This window comes from Caretta caretta, chromosome 15 (assembly GCF_965140235.1).
Source record: "Caretta caretta isolate rCarCar2 chromosome 15, rCarCar1.hap1, whole genome shotgun sequence".
Lineage (NCBI taxonomy): Eukaryota > Metazoa > Chordata > Testudines > Cheloniidae > Caretta > Caretta caretta.
The window spans coordinates 3,503,726-3,531,158 of NC_134220.1; the positions used below are offsets into that span (position 1 = coordinate 3,503,726).

The 27,433-nt window shown below is 49.7% G+C and overlaps 1 protein-coding gene across 3 annotated transcripts in view; it reads right to left on the bottom strand.

Moving 5' to 3' along the window:
- The window catches only part of MORC2 (MORC family CW-type zinc finger 2), a 116,124-nt gene that overhangs the window by 16,717 nt on the left and 71,974 nt on the right, over positions 1–27,433 (bottom strand). Inside the window, exons 13-24 of one of the 3 annotated variants that reach the window (XM_048821068.2) lie at positions 16,748–16,888; positions 15,611–15,765; positions 15,332–15,460; positions 14,390–14,495; positions 4,757–4,889; positions 3,818–3,892; positions 3,312–3,695; positions 2,601–2,744; positions 2,449–2,503; positions 1,280–1,421; positions 762–950; positions 566–659 (exon numbers count right to left, since the gene is read on the bottom strand). In XM_048821068.2, coding sequence (XP_048677025.2) covers positions 566–659; positions 762–950; positions 1,280–1,421; positions 2,449–2,503; positions 2,601–2,744; positions 3,312–3,695; positions 3,818–3,892; positions 4,757–4,889; positions 14,390–14,495; positions 15,332–15,460; positions 15,611–15,765; positions 16,748–16,888 — 1,747 coding nt within the window. Of the gene's footprint in view, positions 1–565; positions 660–761; positions 951–1,279; positions 1,422–2,448; positions 2,504–2,600; positions 2,748–3,311; positions 3,696–3,817; positions 3,893–4,756; positions 4,890–14,389; positions 14,496–15,331; positions 15,461–15,610; positions 15,766–16,747; positions 16,889–27,433 lie in introns of those variants that run through there. The other 2 variants (XM_048821067.2, XM_048821069.2) reach the window with 2 other exon arrangements.

Below are 27,433 nucleotides of genomic sequence, written 5' to 3' on the forward strand. Positions count from 1 at the left end.
TCCCATTTGTTTGCATTATAAAAACTGTGCCTTCATTTGCCTGATTTAAAAAAAAAAAAAGAAAAAAGATGGGTGGAAAAACCCTGAGCAAATCCAGTAATAAAACCGAAAACTTTGTTTCACAGGCTAGTTAAGGTTGCCTTGTGACAACAACGTCCTAGCATTTCTAAACTTGAGCAGCATGACCCTCAGTGGATCATAAGAGGCACTTGCTGGCTCACACTCCATCCATTGACAGAGGGATGAGGAGAGGAAGAAATCAGCAGAACTCCATGATCGTTCACCATTTGGCATCCCAACAGATCTCTGAAGAGCTATGATTTGATAAAATAAACATTGTGTCCACATTTCCTCAAGAGGATGAACACTCCTGGGGATTGGTTCTGCTTTGAGCAGGGGGTTGGACTAGATGACCTCCTGAGATCCCTTCCAGCCCTGATATTCTACGATTCCAGAAACATCCATTTGATCCCTCTACTCCCAAAGCAGAGAAACCCAGGACCTGAAAATTTTCCATTTGTAGACCCAGCACAAGTTTAGTGTAAAAGAGAAGCACTGAACTCACCAGAGGAAAAGCCATCAATTCTTCTGAACTCATGGAACTCAGCTCTTTCTTGGAGATGGGAAAATTTGGAGGTAAGAAGTACCGCAAACAATTCCTACCCAAGAGAAAACAAGCAGCCACAAATAGAGTTTAAAGTCTTGTTTGGAGACTGAAATACTCAGAAATCATAACTGCTGTGAGCACCAAATAAACCCACCGGAGTGTCTGGACTAGCAAATCCACAGTCTCCTGGTTGCTGCTGGGACCGGTGGTGTCTGGCTCAATTCGGGCGCAGTCTGAGGTAGAAGGCTCAGCTGCAACCTCCTCTTCCTGCTGTGTATCTGGACTCTGATACTCTGGAGAGGGAGGCTTCATCAACCGTACATCCTCACTGCCCTTCTCTACCCTAGGGGGGTAGCAGGGAGTCACATACAGCCTTCTCCAGACTACCCAGACCCTGTTAGTAGCCCCTGCCGCAGATCCCCCGTCACTCTGACAACAGCTCCTAGATTACACTGCTTCTTCCAGAGCCACCCCCTACATACAGATGCCTGTTCCCTTCACAATCACAGAGCAGCCTTCTCCAAACATTCCCGTGTACACAACCTTCCCAACGTAAGAATGGATTATTCCTCTCCTCAGCACCTGTGAAAAGCTAACAGGGTCCCACCTCTCCTCCCTGTTGAAGGGGGAGCATCTCCAGAGCCCCCGCAGCCAAAGATAATGGTTAATTACCAGCGATCTCTTGGTGTGGTGTCTGTAGGTACGTAATCGAATTTCACCTTCCAGCGTATGGCATGCTTGCCCATCTCCACAGCTGTGACACGGCCTGTGAACCATTCCTTGTTCACTCGTACCTCCACATGCAGCCCTTTGTCTGAGACACAGAAGGGCAGGTGTTAGGGGGTTTGGACTGACGCTGAAAGCACATTTCACTCAGCTTTTTCCGGAGGGAAGCTCATGCTTCCTCAGTACTCTGCTGGGAATGAACCTAAATTTACGGAGGCTAAGCTCCCGAGCTTCCCAGGTGTGGGGCAGGAAAGACTTACAGATGGAGCAATAAAGGCATCTCTGATGCTTGTCGCTCACAGAGAATGAGCACGGCCAGGAAACACAGTTCTTAAACCCCAGAATGCAGGGCATAGTCCCAGCGGAAGAAAGGTCCCCAGAGAGAAACTAATGCTAACTAACTTACTAATTAATCTATAATAACTATATACCCTAGCAACAACTACATACACCTACCTACACAAACGGACAAGGTCACACTCTTAGTCAAGCTCAAAGTGCTAAGGAACAGGGATTCCTATTCAGGCCACGCAGCGGTAAGAGGGAATTGGAGAAGCACCAACCTGCACAACTTATTATCCCCTCAGCAGCGAGCACAAGGGGACACATGACGCATGTGCGGGTCAACGGACACTCCTAAGGAAAGCTTCCAGGCTCTGGCACATGGCACGCATGCACACCCACATATGGAATACATACAGTGACCATCACTCAAAGAAGAACCTAGAGTTGTCACCACCCTTCACGTGTCCTGGGAATGGGACATGAGTCACTCCCCTTTGTGGAAGTTTTTCTTGTAACCCACAACAGGGATGGGACTGCCTGGGAACAAGTGAGGGGGCTATACTCCACAGATAGCCCTGCTGACTCTCTGCTGCAGTACACCACAAACAAGGGAGACTCACGGATTCATGCAATGAGGCCCAAAGCCTCCTTCACCGTTAATATAAATGTGCAGCCCAGAGATTACAGGTCCCAGCATGCCATATTTCAGCACTATCAAAGCAACCTTGGCCACGATCAGTTAAACTGTATGTAAATTCCTTGGGGTTGGAAAAAACATGGTCACTTCTGGCACAAACATGGTAACTCGAGTTTAATGGGTTGCTCCTCACCTTTTTGGGCTCTTTTCAGATCTGCCAGCTCCTCCTCCCCTGCACTGTCTGTGAGCTGTAAGCATAAAGAGCTCGTGTTAGCCATCTCCCAGGAAGATCATGAGAGCTCACTAGCTCCCTTCCTGCCAGAGGGAACTCACTGCAATCCTCACCTCAACCACCACCTCGTTTGAGTCCTTCTTCTCCTCTTTCACTACCACTAATTTGCCCCGTTTCGTTCTCTCCTTCTTCTGCTCCGCTTCCTCCTCAGCTCCATCCTCCATGGTGTTAAATGTCCTCTTGCGGATGCTGGAGGCCTGCTGAGAGCAAGTGATTTCTGGCTGAATCTCAAGAATGCCACCAACCATCCATTTCAAGGGGGTAGGCTTTCAGACGAGCTCAGTGCCTCTACAGCCGCCTAAACAAAGGAGCCAGGGTTTCAAAAGAGCTCAGCACCCAACAGCTCCGGTTAAGAACAATGGGAGCAGCTGGATGCAGAGCCATTTTGAAAATCTGACCATAAGACTTTCTACAGAAGGTCCTAGCACATATATATCACACATATATCCATCCCATGCCACAAGGGATAGCCACAAATACCACCAGTATCCATCACCATGAACCTGTTGTCATGTTTCTACCCCATGCAGGGAAATCACTGGGGTCTCACACGAAGCAGCTGGGGCAAGTGATCCCTCTAAGGATAGATCGTTGAGCTCTCACCTAGCACAGTACAGTTCTTCCAACCTATGCAGTTACTATAGTGTGTGGGGGAGGGGTCTCTCACAGCTGAAGGTGAGGAAGATGCTGGGTAAACACTGGGTTTGTCCAGGTTGAGGGGTAGAGCTTTGATGATTTCCCGTCCTACCAAATAATGGACTCACCTGTGGAGGTTTGAGTGCTGCAGGTTTTTTCAGCACCGGTGTCTTTATAATTTTGGGGCTGGGAGTCTCACGCTGGCTCATGGAGTTCTGCAGAAGCATGGGGGGTGGCCTCCCAACATGGATCGGTTTGGCAGGAGTCCTGACAACTGTGCTGTTGGACTTTCCTGCAGTCACGATATGCTGCTGTGTCCTGGAAGTACTAGCTTCCTCCCTGGACAGCACACTTGCCAGTTTGGGGGCGCTGATGGCTGGCCGAGCCAGGGGGGCCTTTCGCAGTTGGCTGATGGACTTGGGGGGAGGCGGCGGCCTGCTGGGAGCATTTTTAATTACATCGGGTAAAGGAGGAGATCGCGGGCGTTGAGGTCTGCTCAGTGATTGGGAGTCCTGGGAGAAGAGAGAGAGCACAGGAGAGAGGAAGAATAAAGAGTCAGGAATTGCTCACAGAATAGTTCAGTATGGCACTGGAGCATACAGGTCTGCAGCAGTACAGGAGCTGTGGTACTTACCTCCACGACAGGCCGCGTGGTCACTTCCAGAGGTAATTTCTTCAGGTCAGCTTGGGACCGGATTGGAGTAGTTTTCTGAGGTAAAAACAGGAACACGGTCATTTTAAAAGCTGTCAGTGTTTCCCTAAAACCCAACATTAGCAGGTGGTGATCATGCTGGGGAATGTTAAACGGGTTCTGCTGGCTCACTAAGGCAGGTGGCTCACTCCCGCATCGAACCATAAAAAAAAAAGGGGGGGAGCAGCCCAATAAAGAGAGGACATAGGCTGTGGGCTGAGCAGTCCAAAGGGAGGAGTCCAAAAAGAAGTGAAGCCTGAAGTCTGAGCTAAACTTTGTTTTACTGCTGCTCATTTTTTTAACTAAAATAAACCCCAGGAGGTGTGAGGAACAGGATTTGGACTCTAGGCAGCATATGTTCTCCAGTTCGTCCATGATGCCTCCATCGTCCAATTATTAAATTTTCAAATAAGCACCTTCATGCTTTCTCCTGTGCTGACCCTCACACGTGGGAGGAACTCCCCATAAACATCCACAAAACAAATGCACTAACCTCCTTCAAAACACTCCTTAACATTCTCTTTTTCCATTATGCCTACAAAAAAATTTACAGTGGCTAGTCTGCTGGTATGCTGAGGCTACTGCCTATCATGCTGACGACTACTGTCGTTTCCTTGTACTCTCTAGTCTATCTGCATCTATCTGTTGTCTTGTCTTATACCTAGATGGGAATTTCCTTGGGGGAAGTGAATGTCTTTTTGTTTTGTTTGTACACAGCCTAGCACAAGGGGGCGAGACTATGACTAGGGCTCCTAAGCACTACAGTAATACAAATAAAATGAGAGAGGGTTGAGAAAGACATTTAACTCAGCAAAATTCATTTGCCCAAGGAGGCATCTCAGATTCTCTCCACCATGCTCAGCTCTAGGTCTCTAGATTCACCTGCAGAGCCTCCAGTTTCTCCTGCTGCTGGCGAATTTTCTCCGTCAGCTGCTTCTGCTTCTCCTCTTGTGATCTGATGTCTTTTTTCAGTGTTCCCAGGGGTACCTTCTGCTTCTGCTCTGAAGCTTCACACCTACAGTAGAGAAAATGATAATAGCCAAGCTCAGCAAGAGACCAAAACGTGAGTTACAACAAACTTTTACAGTTAGGGAGAGCAATATCGGCCTCAAGGAAACCTAGCTGTTTCACTATTACTGCAATACCCTAATCTCAAGGACAATCAGAAAGATTCACAGATTGTAGCCAGGCAGAAATGCATACACAGAAGCTTACTGGCTTTACAATTGAAGGGTTAAAAAAAGTCTTTAAAATAAACCTATTTACGCTGGGAGCCCACTGGCATGAGCCGCCCATTCAGAAAGCAGGAGCCACACAGGGAAATGCCACAGGCAACTATTCCAGCCAATGATGCCTCCAACTGTCAGTTCCTTCATTACTGCTCACAACTGAGGAGATCCCTCTGGCTACCATTACAGAGCCCCTTTTAACTGGTTTTCCATCTATTCCTGAATTTTAAAGCTGACTGGCACCAATTTTCTTGCCCATCAGTTCTACTGCAGAGGGTGATACTTTATGGGTTAATGATCTGGTATTTCTCTATTTTCCGTACAGAAACTTTGCCCTGGCTACCACAAACCCCATGAAAGGTCTCTGTGGTGCTTCTGCTTGGTAGCGTCTTGAGGCAGGTAGCCTTGCTCGCCTCAGACTGTCCTCAAACGTACTCTACACTGATAGTTTTAGACTCCACACTTGGCCTGTTGTGCATATGCCAGACTCCAGTGGCTTAATTCGTACTGCAACCTGACTGGTGTTGATGTGTGTGTCGTGGTTTGCGCTGGAGTTTACAAGCTGTGGAGACTGAGCTTCACCGAGAACACCTTAGAACAGCTGCCATGGGAGGACGGTGAGGACTCCTCTTCCCTATGCCAGTGCACTGAAGAAACAGCATTAAGGAAACACCTGTGCTGAGGCAGTCTCCCTTGAGGAGAGGGTAGCAGAAAGTGGTCAATGTGGTGGACAGATCAGTGTCCTCCCTCATGCTAACGAGCAAAGGGGAAGGGTGATGAGTAGCTTGAACCATACTATGGATGTTGTCCCATGGCCATAAATGCATTGGGAATACCCAACACATGCATTAGAAAAATCTCTTTGACCCTAGAGATCCTTGTGGAAGCAAGCAACACTGGGACGTCTGCAGGCGACTTCTAGGCCTCTCTGATAAACAGGCCAGTGTAAAGCTATTATAGCTTACTGGATCCTTCTCTTTCCTGAACTTCTGCTAGGGCCCTTCCTAGTTTAGGTACTGTATTTAAATCATATGGAAGTTGTCTTCCCCAGCAGATGCAAAAGGTGTTCCATCAGGCAGTCCAGGGAAAATATCCAATTAGGAATGGGTTTACAAACACTGCCCATCCAGATTACAGTGATCAGATGTGTTCACCTGTGCTGCAGAGCCCACACAGACATACGCTATACCCAGGGATCCTGGCAGCTTTGTTAATGAGAACACCCCAAATTTTGGAGAGGAGGGCAGTCCCCGGTGCTCTAAGGACTTTCAGACACTGGGTAATCCAGAGAACGATCCCCTCACTAACATGGACAATCAGCCCACTGCATTGTGTATAAGGGAAACATGGCTGCAGACAGTTGGAGTCCATTAATGATATAATCTCATGAATACTTTCTTAATCGGAAAGTATTGGATTAAATCTTTCTCCAGTGGGAATACAAGAGATGGATCTCCTAGGCTGCCTGTGCAGATTTCTATTCTTGGTTTTAGGAAGAGACTGTTTTAGCATGGAACACTTCTCTCCATTGGGGAAGGAGACTCCTCGCTGCTTTTCCATCCGTGATTAGGTTGCAATGGTCCTGGAAAGAATTCAGGAGGAACTGAAGGATCCGATAACCCAACAGCCTTCCGTGGGCCAAGGAGGTCTGGTTCCTAATTCTGTGGCAGATACCCAAAGACGAATTTATCAGGCAAAGAGTCTAGCCTCAGATCCTCAATCAAAGCCAGTGCACCTCGCTGCCCCCAGCTTAGCAGCTCCGTCCCTGAGAAAAGACAGTTACCTTTTCCATAACTGGTGTTCTTCAAGATGTGTTGCTCATGTCTATTCCACAATAGCTGTGCACGCTCGCCATGTGCACCGGTGCTGGAAGTTTTCCCCCAAACAGTACCAGAAGGGGAGCCACCATAGAGACCCCTGGAGGGGCGCCTCCATGGCATGGTATAAGGGGTGCTATGCGCGCCCCCCACCTTCAGTTCCTTCTTGCAGGACAACTCCGACAGAGGGGAAGGACAGTGGGATGTAGAATAGACATGAGCAACACATCTCGAACACCAGTTATGGAAAAGGTAACTGTCTTTTCTTCAAGTGATTGCTCATATGTATTCCACAATAGGGGATTCCAAGCTATATCTGTTGGAGGTGGGTAGGAGTTCATAAACTCTCGGGACGGAGCACGGCCGAACCCGGCATCCTCCCTGGTCTGGGAGACGATCGCATGATGTGAGGTGAACATGTGAACTGAAGACCATGTGGCAGCCCTACAAATGTCCTGAATGGGGACATGGGCCAAAAAGGCAGACGAGGCCTGAACCCTAATCGAGCGTAGCCTCACAATTGGTGGCGGAGGGATTCTCGCCAGGTCGTAACTGGTAAAAAGCCAGAGCCCTTCTCACATCCAGCATGTGGAGGCGGTAATCCTCACTGGACACATGGGGCTTGGGAAAGAGGACTGGCAGAAAGATGTCCTGACTCATCTGATAGGTGGAGACCACCTTCAGGAGGAACGAAGGGTGTGGCAGGAACTGGACCGTATCTTTATGAAACGCTGTGTACGGGTGCTCGGAGGTCAGTGCCCTGAGTTCCAAGACCCGCTTAGCCAACATGATTGCTACCAGGAAGACTACCCTCCATGAGAGGTGCGACCAGGAGCACATAGCTAGTGACTCAAATGGGGGGCCCGTAAGGCAGGTCAACACCAGGTTTAGGTCCCACTGTGGGACTGGGGGCCTAACATATGGGAAGAGACGATCCAATCCCTTAAGGAATCGGCCAGTCATAGCATGGGAGAATACTGTGTGGCCCTGCACCGGTGGGTGGAAGGCTGATATGGCCGCCAGGTGCGCCTTGACTCTAAGTGAAGGAGATAGTCCAGAATCAGCTGGATTGGGGTAGCCACCAGAGAAACACCCTGCTCATCCGCCCATCTGGAAAACTGAGTCCACTTTGCCAAGTAGGCTCGGCGCGTGGAGGGTCGCCTGCTTTCCAAGAGGACGTGCTGAACCCCTTCTGAGCACATCCTTATCTCCTGGCCTAACCATTGAGCAACCACACCATGAGGTGGAGTGCCGCTAGGTTGGGGTGGAGGAGGCAGCAATGGGAGAGTAGGTCTGGGCGGGACAGCAATGGCCACAGCAAGGTGACTGCCAGCCCCATGAGGATCCCGTACCAATCCTGCCTGGGCTGTGCCAGGGCAATCAGAAGGACCCGGGCCTTTTCTGTCTTTATCTTTTCCAGGACCTTGCCGATCAGCGGGATGGGGGAAAGGCATAGAGAAACTGGCCTGACCAGGACAGGAGGAAGGAATCTGAGATAGCGCCCCGTCCCAGCCCCCCTGGAGCAGAACCGGGGATAGCGACAGTTCTGCTGAGTCACGAACAGGTCCACCTGGGGAATTCCCCACACTTGGAAAAGTCCATGCACCACCTCTGGGTGAAGAGACCACTCATGTTGAGAGGAGAAGTCCCTGCTCAAGCGATCTGTCCGTGAGTTCCGGGCGCCTGGTAGGTGGTAGGCCAGTAAGCAGATGCTGTGGGCTATACAAAAGTCCCACAGCCTGAGGGCTTTGTGGCAGACGATCGGGCCCCGCCTTGCCTACTGATGTAAAACAGAGGCCGTGTTGTCTGTGAGAACCCTGACCACACGGCCCTCCAGGTGTGAGTGGAAGGCCATGCACACCAGCTGTACCACCCTGAGCTCCTTGACATTTATGTGGAGGGTCAGATCCTGAGCCGACCACAGACCCTGGGTCTGAACTTTCCTCATATGGGCCCCCATCCCAAGTTCGACGTGTCGGACACCAGTTTCAGCGACAGGGCCCTACTCCTGGGAAGGACCACCAACATAGGGGGGCAATCACTGGCTTGGGCACCATGGGGACCTTTTCCATCCTGTCCCTGGCCTGGGAGAACTCTGAGGCCAACCAGAGCTGGAGGGGCCTCATCCTCAGTCTGGCGTGACAGGCCACACATGTGCACGCCGACATGTGACCCAAGAGCTGGAGGCACGGTCTGAATGTGGTCTCCAGAAACCTTGTGACCGTGTTGGTAAGTCCCCTCAGGGTCTCGAACCTGTCTGGTGGGAGGAAGGCTCTGGCTGTCAAGGCATCCAGGACCGCCCCGATAAACTCTATGCATTGAACCGGGACTAATGTGGACTTGGTGTTGTTTACCAACAGGCCCAAAGTGGTGCACATGGACAGAAGGAGCGCCACATGATCCCGCACCTGCGACCAGGAGCTGCCCTTGACCAACCAGTTGTCCAGATACGGGAAGATCTGGACCCCCCGGCGCCTGAGGTAGGCCGCTACCACCAACATACATTTCGTGAATACCCTGGGGGCAGTGGACAGGCCAAATGGGAGGAGGACCGTAAATTGGTAGTGTTCCTGCCCCACCGTGAAATGGAGGAAGCATCTGTGCCCCTCGAATATATGAATGTGGAAGTACGCGTCCTGCAGATCGAGGGCGGCGTACCAGTCCCTGGGATCCAGGGAGCGGATGATGGAGGCCAGGGAGACCATGCGGAACTTGAGCTTCACCATGTACTGGTTCAGACCTTGCAGGTCCAAGATGGGCCTGAGCCCCCCTTTGGCGTAAGGAAAAAGCGGGAGTAGTACCCCTTGCATTTGAACTCCCCCAGCACCGCTTCCACCGCTCCTAGGCCCAGAAGCCACCCCACCTCCTACTCAAACAGAGCCTCGTGAGAGGGGTCCTCCAGGAGGGACGGGGGCAGAGGGTGGTTGGGAGGGGTGGAAGTAAACTGGAGGGTGTAGCCCCGGGAGATGGAGTTGAGGACCCATCAGTCTGAGGTCAGCTACGACCACTCTGGGAGGAAAACACACAACCGATTGGAGAAGGAAACTTTACTGAGGGTGGATCCCTGATGAGAACTTGCAGGGAGCCCCTGGGCGTCCCATCAAAACTGCCTTTTCTCCGCCTACTTGCCCTTGGAGGACCCAGGCTGGGGGGCAGGTCGAGACTGCCTCTGTAGGCGCTTCTTGTTGTCCTGTGACTTTTTTGCGGTCTTGTATTTTGAGCGGGTGGCCTGGGCAGGAGTCTGCTGCGGCTTGAACTTAGGTTTAGCCGGAGCCGGAATACAGAGACCCAGAGTCTGGAGCGGCGTGCGGGAGTCTTTCAGGCCACGCAGCTTTGTATCCGTTTCTTCCGCAAACAGAGCTTTGCCGTCAAAAGGAAGGTCCTGCAGGGAGGTCTGCGCCTTGCTGGACAGCCCATAAAGCAGGAGCCATGGTGCCCTTCTCATGGACACCACAGAGGCCATGTCCATTGCATCCGAAGCTGCCTGCAAGACTGCCCTGGCAGCCGCTGTACCCTCCTCCACCAGCGCTTTGAACTCCTTCCTGTCGCACTCCTGGAGAGAATCCTCGAACTTGGACAGGGAGCCCCATAGATTGAACTCATACTGGCCCAGGAGAGCCTGGTGGTTCGCCACCCGTAACTGGAAGCTCGAGGATGAATAAATTTTTCTTCCAAATGAATCCAGCCTCCTTGAATCTTTTTTTTTTGGGGTAGGGGCCGGTTGGCCCTGCCGTTCCCTGTGGTTGACCGACTCGACCACCACGGAGTTAGGAGCAGGGTGGGTGTACAAGTATTCATGACCCTTGGCGGGCACAAAATACTTGCGTTCCACTCTCTTAGAGATGGGGGCCAATCAGACTGGGGTTTGCCACAGGGCATTTGAAATTTTTGCCACCCCTTCATGGAAAAGTAAGACCACCCTGCCCAGTGCCGAGGTGGACAGTACATTAAACAGGGAGTCCAAGGGTTCCTCCACCTCCTCTGCCTGGAGGTTGAGGCTTGATGCCATTCTCTTAAAGAGTTCTTGGTGGGCCCAAAAGTCCTCCTACAGGACGGAGGGAGGAGGAGCCGTAATTGCCTCATCAGGAGAGGGCGAGGAGGCTGATGGGGTACTTTGTGTGTCCACCGGCACCGGAGGATCCACCACCTGCTCAGTCTCCGGGCATGGGGCCGAGGATGTATGTCCCACAGACTCCTTCCTCATAGGTCTGGAGAGGGAGGCCGATGGTCCTTCTGAGGCTCCGATCACCGAGTGAGTCCCCACCGGGGGCTGCATCGGGGGCCACGGTGCCCACTGGTACCACTGGGCCGGCCACGGGGCCCGGTGCCACTACACCTACTGTGGCAGCGGCGGAGCTGTCTGTTCGGCTTGGCCCATCAATAGAAAACTTTGAATGGAGGCCGGGCTGACATACGACCTGTCACTGTCCCTGGACGGGGAGGAGAGGCGGTGCCGGGAGCGATGTTGACCATGGGACCGCGATCCCAACGTGAAGGACCAGTACCGTTGGTAATAGCTGCTCTGCGATCGGCTCCGGCGGGCGGGCCGGCAATTGACGCCTGGGGCTGCGGGGGCAGTGCCATGGCGGGGTCCTGGAGCGGGATGACAAACGGGAACGGTGTCGACATTCGTGTCATGACTGGCTGCAATAGCCCCTCCAAGACGAGGACCTTTGGCGTCATCTGCCTCAGTCCCATCGGTGTTCGTTCCTCGAGGCGGAGCGGTGCTGGGAGTCTCTGACAAATGGAACCCAGCCAGACAACCTGGTTGGAGTTGAGGACAACCCATGTGGACTTTGCACAGAACGGTTGCTGGGCGGCAAACAGCGTCAGGAACATTCCCTTGACCGAGACCAGTACCGAGTCAGGGCAACTGCGGAGATCCCAGCGGTGGCTTGCCTCTGGAGTGTGGGGCCGACATCAGCGGTGCTCCTGGTACCGGCATGGACATGACATCCTAGGCCACTTGCAAGGCCTCCGGTGTGGAGGGCATCCGGACATCTGGGGAGGCCCGCTCCAAATGAGCCGGGCTACTTCGCTCGACTTGAGTCGGAGGCCTAGAGGCTGGTGGGGGATCGAGGACTGTCCAACATGGGTCTAGCCTCTGTCCCAGGTTTACTCCGGTGCTGCGGCGAAGGCGGCCTCTTCCTAGCCTTCTTGGCATGTCCCGCGGACAGGGAGCGGTGCCAACTAATTGATGGCTCCAAAGGGTCGCTGCACACCTACACCACGGAGCACAGTGCTGACTCGGAGCGGTCCTCCAGAACTGGGGTCAGCACCAACTCTATCAGAGTAGCCTGGAGCCTACTGTCCCTTTCTCTCTTGGTCCGAGGCTTAAACTACTTGCAAATCTTGCAGCTATCACTGAGATGGGTTTCCCCCAAACAGTACAAATAGTCTGCGTGCGGAGCACTTTACTGGCATACGTTGCCTACAAGTGTCGCACGACTTAAAACTCTTAAAACCCGGGCACTCTAGCCAAACTAAACTAATCAATTAACCAACTACAGGTACCACACACACTGAATGAACAAGCCGTTCTGGGGACGAGCTACAGCAAAGCTGGAGCAGAGCAGTTCCGGAGCACCTACACTGGGGGCAAGAAGGAACTGAGGGTGGGGGGAGCGCACAGCACCCCTTATACCGCGCCATGGAGGTGCCACTCCAGGGGTCGCTAGGGGCACTCCCCTATGGGTACTGCTAGGGGAAAAACTTCCAGCACCGGTGCATGTGGCGAGCACACACACCTCTGGTGGAATACACATGAGCAAACACTCGAAGAACTTGGCTCATGAAAAGGCAAAGACCTCCAAATAAGTGAGGCCAACCTGCAAGTCCCTCCACTGTGCATGTAAAGGTTTACAGCAGGGTACAAACAGATCTTATTCCTAGTAGCAGTGTCTTCAGCTCTAAGAGCTGCTAAGTTTCAGGTACTAATAACCAGCCTTAGAGGAGATTTTACAAGGATAAGTCTGATTCATCACAATGTCTAAGTTTTATCCACATGGTGGTGTTAGTGTTCTAACCTTAATAAACCTATCATACTGTCAACAAACTGTTCATGCCACAGGACTATCCCAGCGAGGCCCTCCTCCACACTGTCAGAAGCAGTTAAGTCTGAAGAGTTCTACTTGAAACAGATTAGAAGCACCACAGTTCACGCAACTCTTAGTTTACTAGATACCAGTTCTTAGTGTATGAAGACTTCTATCGCATTCCTCACTATTATGGCCTAACTCATGTTTCCCTCATATCATAAACATTTTTTCCTGCCAATCTCAGGGATGCTGCAGTGTACAGAGGTTTGCACTCTAGCGATGATTCACCCTACATAAAAGGAATGGGTCTCCATTTAAGTTTCCACAAAATAGGGGAGCACAAGTTCTCTCACCTCCTAAAGTTTTTATTTAATTCAGGAACTTTCTTATTCTGAGCTAGCTAAGGTGGCTATTTTGTTCAACTCATCCTCAAGTATTTCTGTATTTAGACTTCATGCTTGTCTGGAGGTTTCTCTCCTTCCCCCAAACAAATCACCAATAAAGCTAAATTCTGGCTTACTTAATATGGCCTTTTATCACTGCCTGTGTGGTTCTTTGTTTCCATTTGAAACACCCCTTGACCTACTTATTTTCCAAGACTGGGAATCCTATGATAATAGCATATTTAAGGAAACAGAATTACAGGTAAGTAATTTATCCTTCTTTAAAAGACATCTCAGAATTCTCTTATCCACCACCCCTCTAATAGGGATTCTGAATTTTCTTCCTCCCTGGAAAGTGAATCTACCATTGAGACTGTGTGTGTGTTAGTGTTTTTATGGAGGTGCTGACCAACTCCATAGCTAAGGCTAAGTTCCATTTTGCACTTAAAGCAGAGATTCAGACTTTGTTTTTATGAAAAAATACAACCCCCCCCCCCAAATTTGTGTGCTTACTTTGAGTACAGAATGAATTAATTGAAAACTAGTCCTTTAAGAAATTTAGCACCTACGTCAGGCTTTTATTTTCCTGGATGTTAACAGAATTACACAGACACTTCAAACTTTCCATGTAGTTAAAATTAATTGAATTTATCCAGCATTTTGCAACCCTTAACTTGTAGCCTCAGCTTTGTTCTGTGGATGTCCCCAGTCATTAGCCCAACACCACTCTTAGCTTCAGACATCCCAACTGAAATCAACAAAGTGTGTGTGTGGGGGGGGAAGCAGGAAGGTCCCCCCAGAGGAAGAAAGCGTCAAAGAAGATAATCCCTCATTTGCGTTGACTCAAACGAACAACAGCGTTGCCATTAGGGACATCAACTGGCTCACTGAGGCTCATTTTCAGTAGAAACATCCGGATTCACTGGGATTGTGAGCAGAATCTTCTGATGTAGGCAGAATGCCATTAGCTACCCAGTCAAGTGCCCAGAACAGCATGGCAAAGGCACATTAATGTCAATTCCCTACCATGGCCCGCATTCATACTCACCTATCCTGCTCAGGGTCAGGGTTCATGGAGCACACCCAAGTATCCGGGTATTCCTTCTCCACGGAGCTCAGCTGGAATGGGAGGGTCCGCCATTTCAAACACATATCTGTTACACAGAACACACTACACAGTCAGCACACAGATTCTAAGCCATCCACATAGCCTGTCCTCCGGGTCCACAGCAAGCACATTTGGCTGTTGAGGACCTCACGACTTCCCAGGGCATTAGTCTGGTGACAACAACCCTTTCCAGCTGCTGGAGCACTTGGCATCAGGGACCACCTTCCATCTCCCTCCAAGACACTCCACTGTGTTGCAAAGTTTTGTTTTCTTTTAAAAAACAAAACCATAAAAATAATTGAAATGGTGATCAAGAAGGCTGAGACCAGTTAATGCCCAGGGTCTCCTTTAGTGACAAGAAAGACAATTGTGTGGGATGTTCCCATTTGATACTCAGGCTATTCCCACTTATAGGGAGGGAACACTCCCAAAGGTCCTAGAAAATGTAGCACGGGGGGTGGGGGGGGAGGAGGAAGGCGAGAACTGAAGTGCAGTTCTGTCCTAGTGAGGGATTGTAAAAATGGCCCTGTGCAGCTTTATGTTCAGCCCCTCTGTGATGACTACTCCGTATTCCCAGCTTAAAGATAAGACTATTTAAAAAAAAAAAAAAATTTAAACTGCCAGCCTCAAAATCTCTCTGGGCTCTGAATGTCTAGCTTGTGCATCGTCACCAGGAAGATATCTGGTTATGAAGCATGAGTCAGAAAAGCATCCAGCTCCCAGAGCTGTATTGGCTTTGTTGGGTAGCAGAAAAACTAACTAGCTATCTCCTGCCCATGAGCTGCTTTGCCTTCTGAACAGTAGTTTCTATTCCCTAGCCCACATGGCAGAACAATCTCCTAATCCCAGCCACCCTGCTCCCTCTGCCTGGTAGAGACGCACCGCACTGAATTGTGGTGGGGATCTCCATGGCTCGTCGGCGTTTGTAGCGCAGATCACTTGAGGGAGGTTGGTTCCAGTTTGCTGATAAATAGCCAAATTCATCCCAAAACTTGATTATACCTCTCTGGGCTGAAGAAAAACAGAACAAGAACATTCATCATGCTGCCACTATCAGCAGCATGAATATGAAGTCCTCCTTCTCTGGTAAGCTCTACCCCCTGTCCCACCAGCCACCCAGAGTCCCCTCCCCATCCCTGTCAAGTTGTGAAGCCTCATTACCAATAGCAACATCCTTCCAGTACTGAGCCAAGTGGTCCCCCATCGCCCTCAGCAAGTGTCGATACTCTTTAGCATCTGCAAAGTCCTGTTTATTGTGGGTGGGCTCCAGAACCAAGTAGGGTATGTCCACAACTCCTACCACTCCACCACATGCCCTGGGGGTGAGAAACAACTGTAACACTGTACACTGTTAACACCCACCAAGATACTTGTCCAAGGCAGCAGCATTGAACCACCACCAGTACCAATCACCGACTGCAACCAGTTGGCTCACGGAGTACCTCCTGCAGCAATATGCGTTTCAGACAGTGAAACCCCGGTGCTGCTTTTTCCAATATTAATATAGTATCAACCCCTTAACACCACAGATTTAGGGCTGTATTCTGAAGAAAGTTTTCTAGTGTGAAATGTCCACACCTGGGGGAATTCTGTGCCAAAAAATTAAAAATTCTACACAATATTTTAAACTTCTGTATATTTTATTTGTCAAAAATAACACAATATAATCATCAGGAGTCCCAGTCACCGTGGGGCTAACAGCAGGAATATGGCTGGGCTGTCATTACTGTTCCCTGCACGCGTGGGTTGCCATTATTTTTTCCCCCACACAGAAATCAAATTCTGCAGGAAAAAATAAAATTCTGTGGGGAACATTAATTCTGCACAAATTCTGCATTGCGCAGAATTCCAGCAGGAGTAAATGTCTTTGTTTTCCTCACTGTGCACAAAAAGGGATCTTTGCTTTCAAGTACTGAATGTTCAACTAGCCCCAATAATCCTGCCTTGCCCTAAGGGTTAGTCTTCTTAGTGACAGAGAAGTGGTTAGTAAGTAGTGAGGAATTGTCAACTTTCATTTGGCACCTCTGGGAAGGGCTCAGTACCAAATGCTGGCAGAGCAGAAAAACCTTATGTCACTGCAGGGCAAACTCCTGTCTCTGCATGCAGAACTTCATTTTTACTGGGAAATCTGGGGCTTTAAATTACAAAATAAAACAAAACAGACTATGACTGTGGCTGATACTGAGTGACTGTACTGTATACGGAGGGAATGGTTCATGCTGCCTCCCTAGCTCTGTTGTATAAGCTAATTTCAGTCCTAAGCCAAGGGAACTCTGACGATTTCTGAAAGGAACTCACATGCCACCCTCCAGCTGTGGGCCAACCTTCTCATACATCTTAATCAGCCGACTGCAGTTATAGATGAACATGCCATCCAAATCCCGCTGTTCGATATTCACCCCGAAGATGAAGTTCAACTCTTTAGGCTCTTTCAGTGCCCTGGAACAAGAGGCAGCAAGAATCAGAAATCTCCATGGTATACAGAGAAGAAACCTCCCCCTACCCCCAGCCCAAGTGACCTAGACCAGCTCTTTGAAACATCCAGGGATGCTAAACCAACAGCCATAAAATGCCCACTACTTCTGTCCTTATGTATTTCCTGATGTCACTGTTTACATTTTTTAAAAATTATTTACTGAATTCAAATTACAGGTTACATTTTGCAACACTGACACGTACATTTGTTGAGCTAACTATAGAACTGGCACATCATACTTTTTGACGTTTTTTGAAGGGGTCATGGTTCTAGCTTCTGGTCCAAGTATTTTTCTTTTAAGGTATCAAGGCAAAGGAGTTAGATTTGATCAGAGTCTGTAACTTGTCTATATGTTTTGTAGCAGATTATGCCCTTTAATGGTAACACATTCATTGTTTCATGATTTGTGGCTTGCAGAACATGCTAACTGTGCTTTGAAGGCAAAACTGGACTCAAATGTTTCAGTACATACATAGCATTATACCCGACAATTTTAGTACATAGCCCTTGGATTTCCTGGGGATGAGGGCTTACATTATTATGGATACTTATTTTGGAATACCGTTCCAACAGATTTTAAGCTGCAGACATACCCACACAGCACACAGAGCAGAGCTCCTTTCTAGGCATTATGGGCCAAATTTTCAGGAGAATTCCACTTCCATATAGGTACTTAAATAAAATGCATAGATTTTCAGCAAGCAGCTTCAGTGAAAATCTGTCTCCAGTTGTAACTGCTGAGCACTTTTGAAAACGTGACCCCACATCTTTGACTACTGGGGATTATACCGATTGGCATGTAGAAAAAAACGGTTACTCACCTTCTCGTAACTGCTGTTCTTCGAGATGTGTTGTTCACGTCCATTCCAATCAGGTGTGTGCACACTAGCCGGAAGATTTTTCCTTTAGCAGCATCCGTAGGGTCAGCCGGTGCCTCCCGGAGTCACGCCTTCATGGCGCCTAATATGAGGCCCTACCGACCCACCTTAGTTCCTTCTTACCGGCTACTCCGACAGAGGGGTAGGAGGGTGGGTATTGGAATGAACATGAACACCACATCTTGAAGAACAACAGTTACAAGAGGGTGAGTAACTGTTTTTTCTTCTTCGAGTGCTTGTTCCCATCCATTCCAATCAGGTGACTCAAAAGCCCAAGTTTAGGAGGTGGGGTCGGAGTCATCCACTGATTGTAGCACCGCTCTCCCAAAGGCCGCATCGTCTCTGGCTTGCTGGGTGATTGCGTGGTGAAAGTGTGTATGGAGGACCACGTTGCTGCTCTGCAGATTTCCTGGGTGGGAACCTGCGTCAAGAATGCTGAAGAGGAGGCCAGAGCCCTGCAGGAGTGCGCGGTGATTGAAAGAACGGGCACCTTTGCCAAGCGGTAACACTCCCGTATCCATGACATGATCCATGAAGAGCTATGTTGAGCGGAGACAGGAAGACCTTTCATTCTGTCCGCCACTGCCACGAATAACTGCTCCAATTTTCTGAACAGCTTCATTCTCTCCATGTAGAATGCTAGCACTCTGCGGACATCCCTGGAGTGCAGCTTAGGGTAGAATACAGGGAGGAAGATGTCCTGGTTGATGTGAAATTGTGAGACAACCTTTGGGAGAAAAGCCGGGTGAGGCCTGAGCTGAACCTTGTCCTTATGGAATACAGCGTAAGGGGGCTCTGATCTTAGGGCCCTGAACTCAGACACCCTCCTAGCTGAGGTTATCGCTACCAGAAACGCCACCCTGTCTGAGAGATAGAATGGGGAGCATGTCACCAAGCGCTCAAATGGCGATGCCATAGTCTGGAAAGGACCAGATTGAGGTCCCAAGCTAGGACAGGCTGTCGGACCCGCTGATATAGCCTGTCGAGACCTTTAAGGAAACGGTTGACCATTGGGTTAGCAAAGACCGAGAAGCCCTCTGCGCCTGGGTGGAAAGTGGAGATGGCCACCAAATGAACCCTTATGGACGACATGGACAGCCCCTGCTGCTTGAGAGGGAGAATATAGTCCAGTATAAATTGCACCGAGGCGAGCGTCGGGGACGGAAGGTGCTGCACCAACCAGATTGAAAATCTCTTCCACTTGGCAAGGTAGATAGCTCTTGTGGAGGGTTTCCTGCTGCCAAGGAGAACTGGTCTGACCTGATCAGACCAAGAGAGCACCACTGTGTTCAGCCATGCAGCTTCCATGCTGTGAGGTGGAGCAACTCTAAGTTCAGATGTTGGAGGCAGGTGTGTTCCTGCATTATTAAGTCCGGGAACAGCGGCAGGGTGACCGGGGTTTCCATGGACATTTCCAGGAGTGATGTGTACCAGTGCTGGTGGGGCCAGCTTGGAGCTATCAATATCACCAAAGCTTGGTCCCTGCGAATCTTGAGGAGCACCTTGTGAACAAGAGGGACAGTTGGGAACGCATATAGGAGATGACCTCCCCATGGGAGGAGGAATGCGTCCGTGATTTAGCCCGGGCTGTGACTGAGGAAGGAGCAGAATCGCTGACACTTCCTATTGTGTCACTTATTAAACAGGTCTATTTGGGAAAAGCCCCATCGATGGAAGATTGAGTTTACTACGTCCAGGTGAAGGGACTACTCGTGGCCATGAAACGACCTGCTGAGACAGTCCGCCAGCTCGTTCTGTATTCCAGGGAGGTACAATGCTTGGAGGTGTATTGAGTGCTCTACACAGAAGTCCCACAGCACAAGTCTTCCTGACACACGGGAGAGGAGCGTGTACCCCGTTTGTTGGTGTAAAACATTGCCGTGGTGTTGTGTATCAGTCCTGACAGACACACATCTCCCTGCTAGGTGGGTTCTGAAAGTCTGGCATGCCAGGCACGCTGCTCTCAGTTCCCTGACATTCATGCGTAGAGCGAGTTCCGCCTGAGACCAGAGGCCTTGTGTTCTGAGGTCTCCCAAATGTGTCCCCCAGCCCAAGTCTGACACGTCTGTCACTAGCAAGAATGATGGGTCAGGGCTAGTGAAGGGGACTCTTGCACCTACCACCTGTGGGTTGAGCCAGCACAGGAGGGAGTCAAGTGCTGGGCGAGGCAGGGTTATAATCCTGTCCGGACTGGCCAATACACTGACACTAGCCACAACTGAAGTGGTAGAAATCTGAGTCTAGCACACTGTACTACAGAGATCAGAAACGTTTGGCATGCGGCCCGCCAGGGAAAGCCACTGGCGGGCAGGGCCGGTTTGTTTATCTGCAGCATCAGCAGGTTTGGCCGATCACAGCTGCCACTGGCCGCGGTTCACTGTCCCAGGCCAATGGTCAGCTCCCAGACTACTGCACTGGGCAGCACAGCATGGGGAAGAGGTGACCAGCCCTCTGTGGAAAAAGAAGTGGTTCAGGACTATTTAGAAAAGCTGGACGAGCACAAGTCCATGGGGCTGGATGCGCTGCATCCGAGAGTGCTAAAGGAGTTGGCGGATGTGATTGCAGAGCCATTGGCCATTATCTTTGAAAACTCATGGCGATCAGGGGAAGTCCCGGACGACTGGAAAAAGGATAATGTAGTGCCCATCTTTAAAAAAGGGAAGGAGGATGATCCTGGGAACTACAAGCCAGTCAGACTCACCTCAGTCTCTTGAAAAATCATGGAGCAGGTCCTCAAGGAATCAATTCTGAAGCACTTAGAGGAAAGGAAAGTGATCAGGAACAGTCAGCATGGATTCACCAAGGGCAAGTCATGCCTGACTAATTTAATTGCCTTCTATGACGAGATAACTGGCTCTGTGGATGAGGGGAAAGTGGGGGACATGTTGTTCCTTGACTTTAGAAAAGCTTTTGACACGGTCTCCCACAGTATTCTTGCCAGCAAGTTAAAGAAGTATGGGCTGGACGAATGGACTATCAGGTGGATAGAAAGTTGGCTAGATTTTCGGGCTCAACGGGTAGTGATCAATGGCTCCATGTCTAGCTGGCAGCCGGTATCAAGTGGAGTGCCCCAAGGATTGGTCCTGGGGCCGGTTTTGTTCAATATCTTCATAAATGATCTGGAGGATGGTGTGGATTGCACCCTCAGCAAATTTGCAGATGACACTAAACTGGGAGGAGAGGTAGATACGCTGGAGGGTAGGGATAGGATACAGAGGGACCTAGACAAATTAGAGGATTGGGCCAAAAGAAATCTGATGAGGTTCAACAAGGACAAATGCAGAGTCCTGCACTTAGGACGGAAGAATCCCATGCACCGCTACAGACTAGGGATCGAATGGCTTGGCAGCAGTTCGGCAGAAAAGGACCTAGGGGTTACAGTGGATGAGAAGCTGGATATGAGTCAACAGTGTGCCCTTGTTGCCAAGAAGGCCAATGGCATTTTGGGATGCATATGTAGGGGCATTGCCAGCAGATTGAGGGATGTGATCGTTCCCCTCTATTCAACATTGGTGAGACCTCCTCTGGAATACTGTGTCCAGTTTTGGGCGCCACACTACAAGAAGGATGTGGAAAAATTGGAAAACGTCCAGCGGAGGGCAACAAAAATGATTAGGGGTCTGGGGCAAATAAGTTATGAGGAGAGGCTGAGGGAACTGGGATTGTTTAGTCTGAGGAAGAGAAGAATGAGGGGGGATTTGATAGCTGCTATCAACTACCTGAAAGGGGGTTCCAAAGAGGATGGCTCTAGACGGTTCTCAGTGGTAGCAGATGACAGAACAAGGAGTAATGGTCTCAAGTTGCAGTGAGGGAGGTTTAGGTTGGATATTAGGAAAAACTTTTTCACTAGGAGGGTGGTGAAACACTGGAATGCGTTACCTAGGGAGGTGGTGGAATCTCCTTCCTTCGATATTTTTAAGGTCAGGCTTGACAAAGCCCTGGCTGGGATGATTTAGTTGGTGACTGGTCCTGCTTTGAGCAGGGGGTTGGACTAGACGACTTCCTGAGGTCCCTTCCAACCCTGATATTCTATGATTCTATGAATGAGAGCTGCGGAAAGGGCGGCCAACACATCCCTCGGCTCATGCTGGTTCCCGCAGCCCCCCATTGGCCTGGGATGGCGAACCGCATCCAGTGGGAGCTGTGATCAGCCGAACCTGCGGACTCTGCAGGTAAACAAACTGGCCCGGCCCACCAGCGGCTTTCCCTGGCGGGCCGCATGCCAAAGGTAGCTGCTGATCCCTGCTGTACTATGTAGGTAGAAGCCGCCACGTATCCCAGGAGCTTCAGGCAATTCCTTGGTGTAGTGGTGGGGAACTGCCTGAGACCTTGTATGTTGTCGCCCAGGGACCAAACCCTCGCTTCTGGGAGGTATGCCCTGGCTTGTGTCGAGTCCAGCACTGCCCCTATAAACTCTATCCTCTGAACGGGGGACAGCGCTAATTTCCCTTAGTTTTTAAGGTGCCACAAGTACTCCTTTTCAGTTTGCCAAACGTCATTCTTATGAAGCCGACCTGTGCCTCCACTTGAGACCTGGAGCAGCCCTTGAGCAGCCAGTCGTCGAGGTATGGGAACACCTGTACCTGCCATTTGTGCAGGAACGCTGCCACAACTGCCATGCAGGTGGTGAACACTCGAGGAGCTGCTGACAGGCAAAAAGGGAGGACTGCGAACTGATAGCGGTTGCTGTTCACCACAAACCTGAGGTATTTTCTGTGGGGTGGAATTATTGCTTTGTGGAAGTATACATCCTTCAAGTTGAGGGCAGCATACCAGCCCCCTGGATCCAATGAGGGGATAATGGAGGCCGAAGAGACCACACAGAACTTGAGCTTCTTCAAACTTGTTGAGTTCTCGCAGGTCTAAGATGGGCCTGAGCCCAGCCTTGGCTTTCGGTATTAGGAAATACTGAGAGTAGAAACCCTTGCCCCTTTGCTCCTGAGGAACCTCTTCCACTGCCCCTAGCGAGAGGAGCGAGTGAATCTCCTGTATAAAGATTTGCTTGTGAGAGGGGTTCCTGAAGAGGGATGGGGAAAGGGGCTGGAAGGGCAGGATGGAGAGTACCCACTGGTCCAAAGTGATACGGGACCATGCATGGTAGAAAGGGGATAGTCAGGATGAAAAGGTAAGGCTGGGTAGATCCAGTTCTTGCACTGGTGCGTCGCCCTCGACATCACCCTCAAAAGGCCGGTCTGGGGCCAGGACGTGGTTTGGACTGGCCAGAGCCCTGGCCTGAGGATGGGTGCTGTCTTTTCATGCCGCTCCTATTCCAACTCCGAGGAGAATCCTGACGGTTCTGCAGTTGGTAGAACCACGAGGGAGGCTGCGGCCAGAAGTGCCTGCACAGAGTGGCGGGCGTGTGGAGGCCCAAGGACTTGAGGGTGGCTCTTGAGTCCCTTAGACTGTGGAGTCTTTTGTCCGTTTTATCAGAAAAGAGGGTTGAATCCTCGAAGAGGAGGTCCTGGATGGTTTGTTGGACCTCACAGGGGAGACCCGAGACCTGCAACCAGGAACTCCTCCTCATTGCAACCCCTGTGATCATTGTGCGGGAAGCCATATCTGCCGGGTCCAATGCCACTTAGTTGAGGGTTGCCACTTCAGTGGCCACAGCGCCGGATAGGGCTGGTGGTCACGGTGGGACCTGGACCGTCTGTTCCTGGTCCTATCAGAGCAGTAGGATTCCACCTCCGACTCCAAGGTCTCCGAGAAGGAGGACCAGAGAGGAGCAATGTTCCGCTGTGCTGACGAACAGTGCCGAGAAACTGTTCCAAGTGTGGCCCCCCCATGTGGGTGGACCGTGCCGGGGAGAGGTGTGCTGGAGATGGGAATCAATGCACCATCATTGCCAGCTTGCCCCTTGATGGGAACGGGGGCCGGGGAGTCAGCGGCAACTTGTTTTTCCTCTGCAGGGAGGACAGTGCCATGAGATGCATAAAGTCCTGAGCTGCACTGAATGCCTCTGACATTGAGGGGTGCTGTAGCTGCCTGCCCTGTCAGTCCGGAAAGCGATGAGGCTTCAGACTCAACTGGACCCAGAGGAGGGCAGGAGTCGATGAGACCCTAGGAGGTAGAGGAGCTGAGGTGATGTTGCCCGAATCAGGTCTCCCTGCTGCAGGCTCCTTGGGCTTGGATGGGGGAGGCTCTCCAGGCTTTTCTTTTTCTGGGGCACTGAGGATTGAGACCGTTGCCTCACAGAAGACTGTCTATGGGCAGAGCTGTGACTCCTTGGGGTCCTTCCTCGGTACTGGATTGTACACCGACGAGGAGGTGCTGGGCGTGGATTCTGCCGACCCCGGATCGCGGCCAGAGTGCCGGTTCCATTAGAAGGATCGTAAGTCTTTGATCTTGGTCCTTTAAGGTCCTAGGATGGTATCCTTTGCAAATTCTGCATTTCTCCTTCTGGTGGCTCTCCCCGAGACACCACAGACAGGAAGAGTGCGGGTCACTCTTAGGCACAGTCCTCACAGAGCTTGAACCCTGGGGACTGGAGCATACCCCGGTACTGGGGAAGAGTTGTTGGGGGTGAGGGGGAGGCCAAAAGGAAACTTCAGAATTACTAATACTATTAACTAACTAACAAACACTAGAAACTACTACAAACTATGAACACGAAGAGTGGACACTGCCCAAACGCACTTGCAAAGCAAAAACAACAGTTTGTTCCAGCTAGACGTCACCGGTGGTAAGAAGGAACTCAGGGGGTGGTGGGTCAGCAGGGCCCTATATTGGGCACCATGAAGGTGCGACTCCAGGGCGGCGCCCAGGCCGACCCTACAGGTGCTGCTAAGGGAAAAATCTTCCAACTGGCGTGCACGCAGCACGCACACACAGCTGATTGGAATGGATTCTAAGAACCACCATGGTTGCACTGATGTACATTTGGTGCAAAATATTTAAAAGTACTTGTCTACATTTTACATAAACTATGGTTCTCTAAATTAAATTGTAAATTACTGCCCAATGATGCAGAGTGATGAGCCATCTGTGCAATCCATACTTAGCACCTTGTAGAATTTAGACTGGTAGATCCAGGATCAGACTGAGTGTTCCTTTGGGTCTTGTACAGCACTGATTGCTATATCAGCACTTGCATCAGTAATAGTTATAGAGCATAATGTATCCAATTTTTGTTTCCCAGTTTACATCAAGATTTGTAGCTCTCATGTGCTTCACCCAGATTAATCATTTCATGCCTAATCTGGTGAAAAGCTGGAAGCCTTTTTTGGAGCTATTCAACTATCTGTTCATAATCTTAATTCACGTTCTCTTGTTTTCTTTAAGGGCTTGTCTACATTACTTGCTGGATCGACGGGCAGTGATCGATCCAGAGAGAGTCAATCGTGTACACACCATAAATCGACTGCCGAGTGCTCTCATATCGACTCTGGTACTCCACCAGAGCAAGAGGTGCAGGCAGAGTGGACCGGGAAGCATCAGCAGTCGACTCACCGCAGTGAAGACGCCGCGGTGAGTAGATCTATGTACGTCGACTTCAGCGGTGCTATTCACATAGTTGAAGTTGCGTAACTTAGATCAATCCCCCCCCAACTAGTGTAGACCAGACCTAAGAGTATGAAATGTGCCATGTATGTGTCAGTTCTGATGATTTGCAGTTGTTAGATGGAAGGTTATCCTATGCTGCTGAAATATTTTAGAATAAATGCCTGACAAGTTGATCTAGTCAATGTCCATTCTCTTATTATTTGTATTAATGTGATTCTATGCTCCTAGGTGTAGCCAGACTAGGAGATACAGAGATATTTTTAACTGCAGGGCTCTGCTTCATGGCCCGATAGATCAAAGGCACAAAATATCTCCTAACAAAACCGATCCATTAAATCCTTTTTAAGTTCACTTTCTGGAGGTTTTGGGTTGTCCTAGAATCAAGATATCACAGTTGGGAGGCTAAGGACACATCTACACAACAACAAAACCTGCGGCAGTAAGTCTCAGAGCTTGGATCTACTGACTTGGACTCATGAGGCTTGTGCTACAGTGCTAAAAATAGCCATGAAGACGCTCTGGTTCAGGCTGGAGCTAGGGCTCTGAAACACCGCCTCCCTGGGCTTCAGAACCCAAGCTCCAGGCTAAGATGCAGCAACTACACACCTACGTTTAGCACTGTAGCACAAGCCCGGCGAACCTAAATCTGTAGACCTGGACTCTGAGATTTGCTGCAGAGGGTTTGGGGTTTTTTTGCTGTGTAGATGTACCCTAAGTAATAAAGGCAGAAGCTAGGGACAGCAATCTCTTCCTTCCTGTGTTGTAGTCATTACTTGGGACTCTGCTGGCCCAGAGCAAAGCTGGTATGGCAGCCTTTTAAAGAAATTCTTTGTTAATGAGACAGCAACATTTTCAAAGAGAAGTGCACATTACTAAGATGAACATTTTTATGAACGTTAACTTTGGAGATAAGGAATATCGGAAGAAGTGCCCACTTGGCTAGCAGTTGACAGACTTTATCTAGTGTTAAGTGATCATTCATTTTGTAAATTGGATCGATCTCATTGTCACATTCATGCCCAGATATTTAAGAGACAGAACATTCTTTAGTGGGGTAAGTTTTGATTGAACCAATTGTTGGGAGACTACCTGGAATATCTGTGTCCCAATTGTTTTTAAATCCTGAACATTTATTGAAGGGAGCCAACATTTTGAATACTGCAGGCAGAGATGTCAGGGTTAGGACAACACAGAAACAGGTAATTCACACAAAGAGTTTTGGTGTTAAAACTTTGCCAGTTGGACTCCTGTGACTTGAGAATTTATGCAGATGTGAGCTTCTGTGACAAAAGGAAGGGGGACAGCGCACCTCCATTGCCTGGTTCCCCTCTGGAGCTCAAAGGCAGGAGAGTTATTTCCAGTTTCTAAAAGGCTTCTGGACGGGGTATGCAGTAGTTGTCTCACTGTACCAATTTAAGAGAAAGTTTCATTTTTCACTGGGTAGTAAGCAGGTTAATGGAAGCCTCTTTCAATGTGAGCTCCCAACAGAACTCCTCCTCCTTCCCTGTTACAAGGGGCCAGAGTAGGTTGACTTACCTTGCCAGACAGACAGTGGACTTCATCATACAAAGCCTGTTATTGTTGGTAATATCAATTCTGTCCCATTTGCTATATTTTTGTTGACATTTCATAAGACTATCAGGGCTTGTGCTAGAGAAGGTGCATCGGGTTTAGTATATTAACGAAATCAGAACCAAAGCAAGTTAACAGTAGGAAGATTATCTAGCAGGAGTTCAGAAGTCACCTATAATTCCATTTTTTTAAGGGAAGAGTTTGTTGGGAGTCTGGGAAAGGTGTTGTTTTGTACAATAGGGCTCCCTTTACATCCTGGGACCTTGCTCAGGATCTCGCTTTCTAGACTTGTATAGTTCTTCAGTTAGGGAGAGTCCTGCCCTGTCTAAAAAGTCTTTGCTTACCTGGGGACTTGGGGGAAGGAGAGAGAGAAACAGCACATAGGGTTTTATGCTCTATTATTTGCAGACCTGAAGTTACTTGACAATTCACTAATTCTAGCTCAGAAATAAATTTGGCCAAATCGTTGTGTCTGGTTAATCAGGCTGGGAGTTTTCATTTTGTCTCACATATTCATTTCCCCACCCTCTGAAACTTTTCAGACATGTTTAGCCA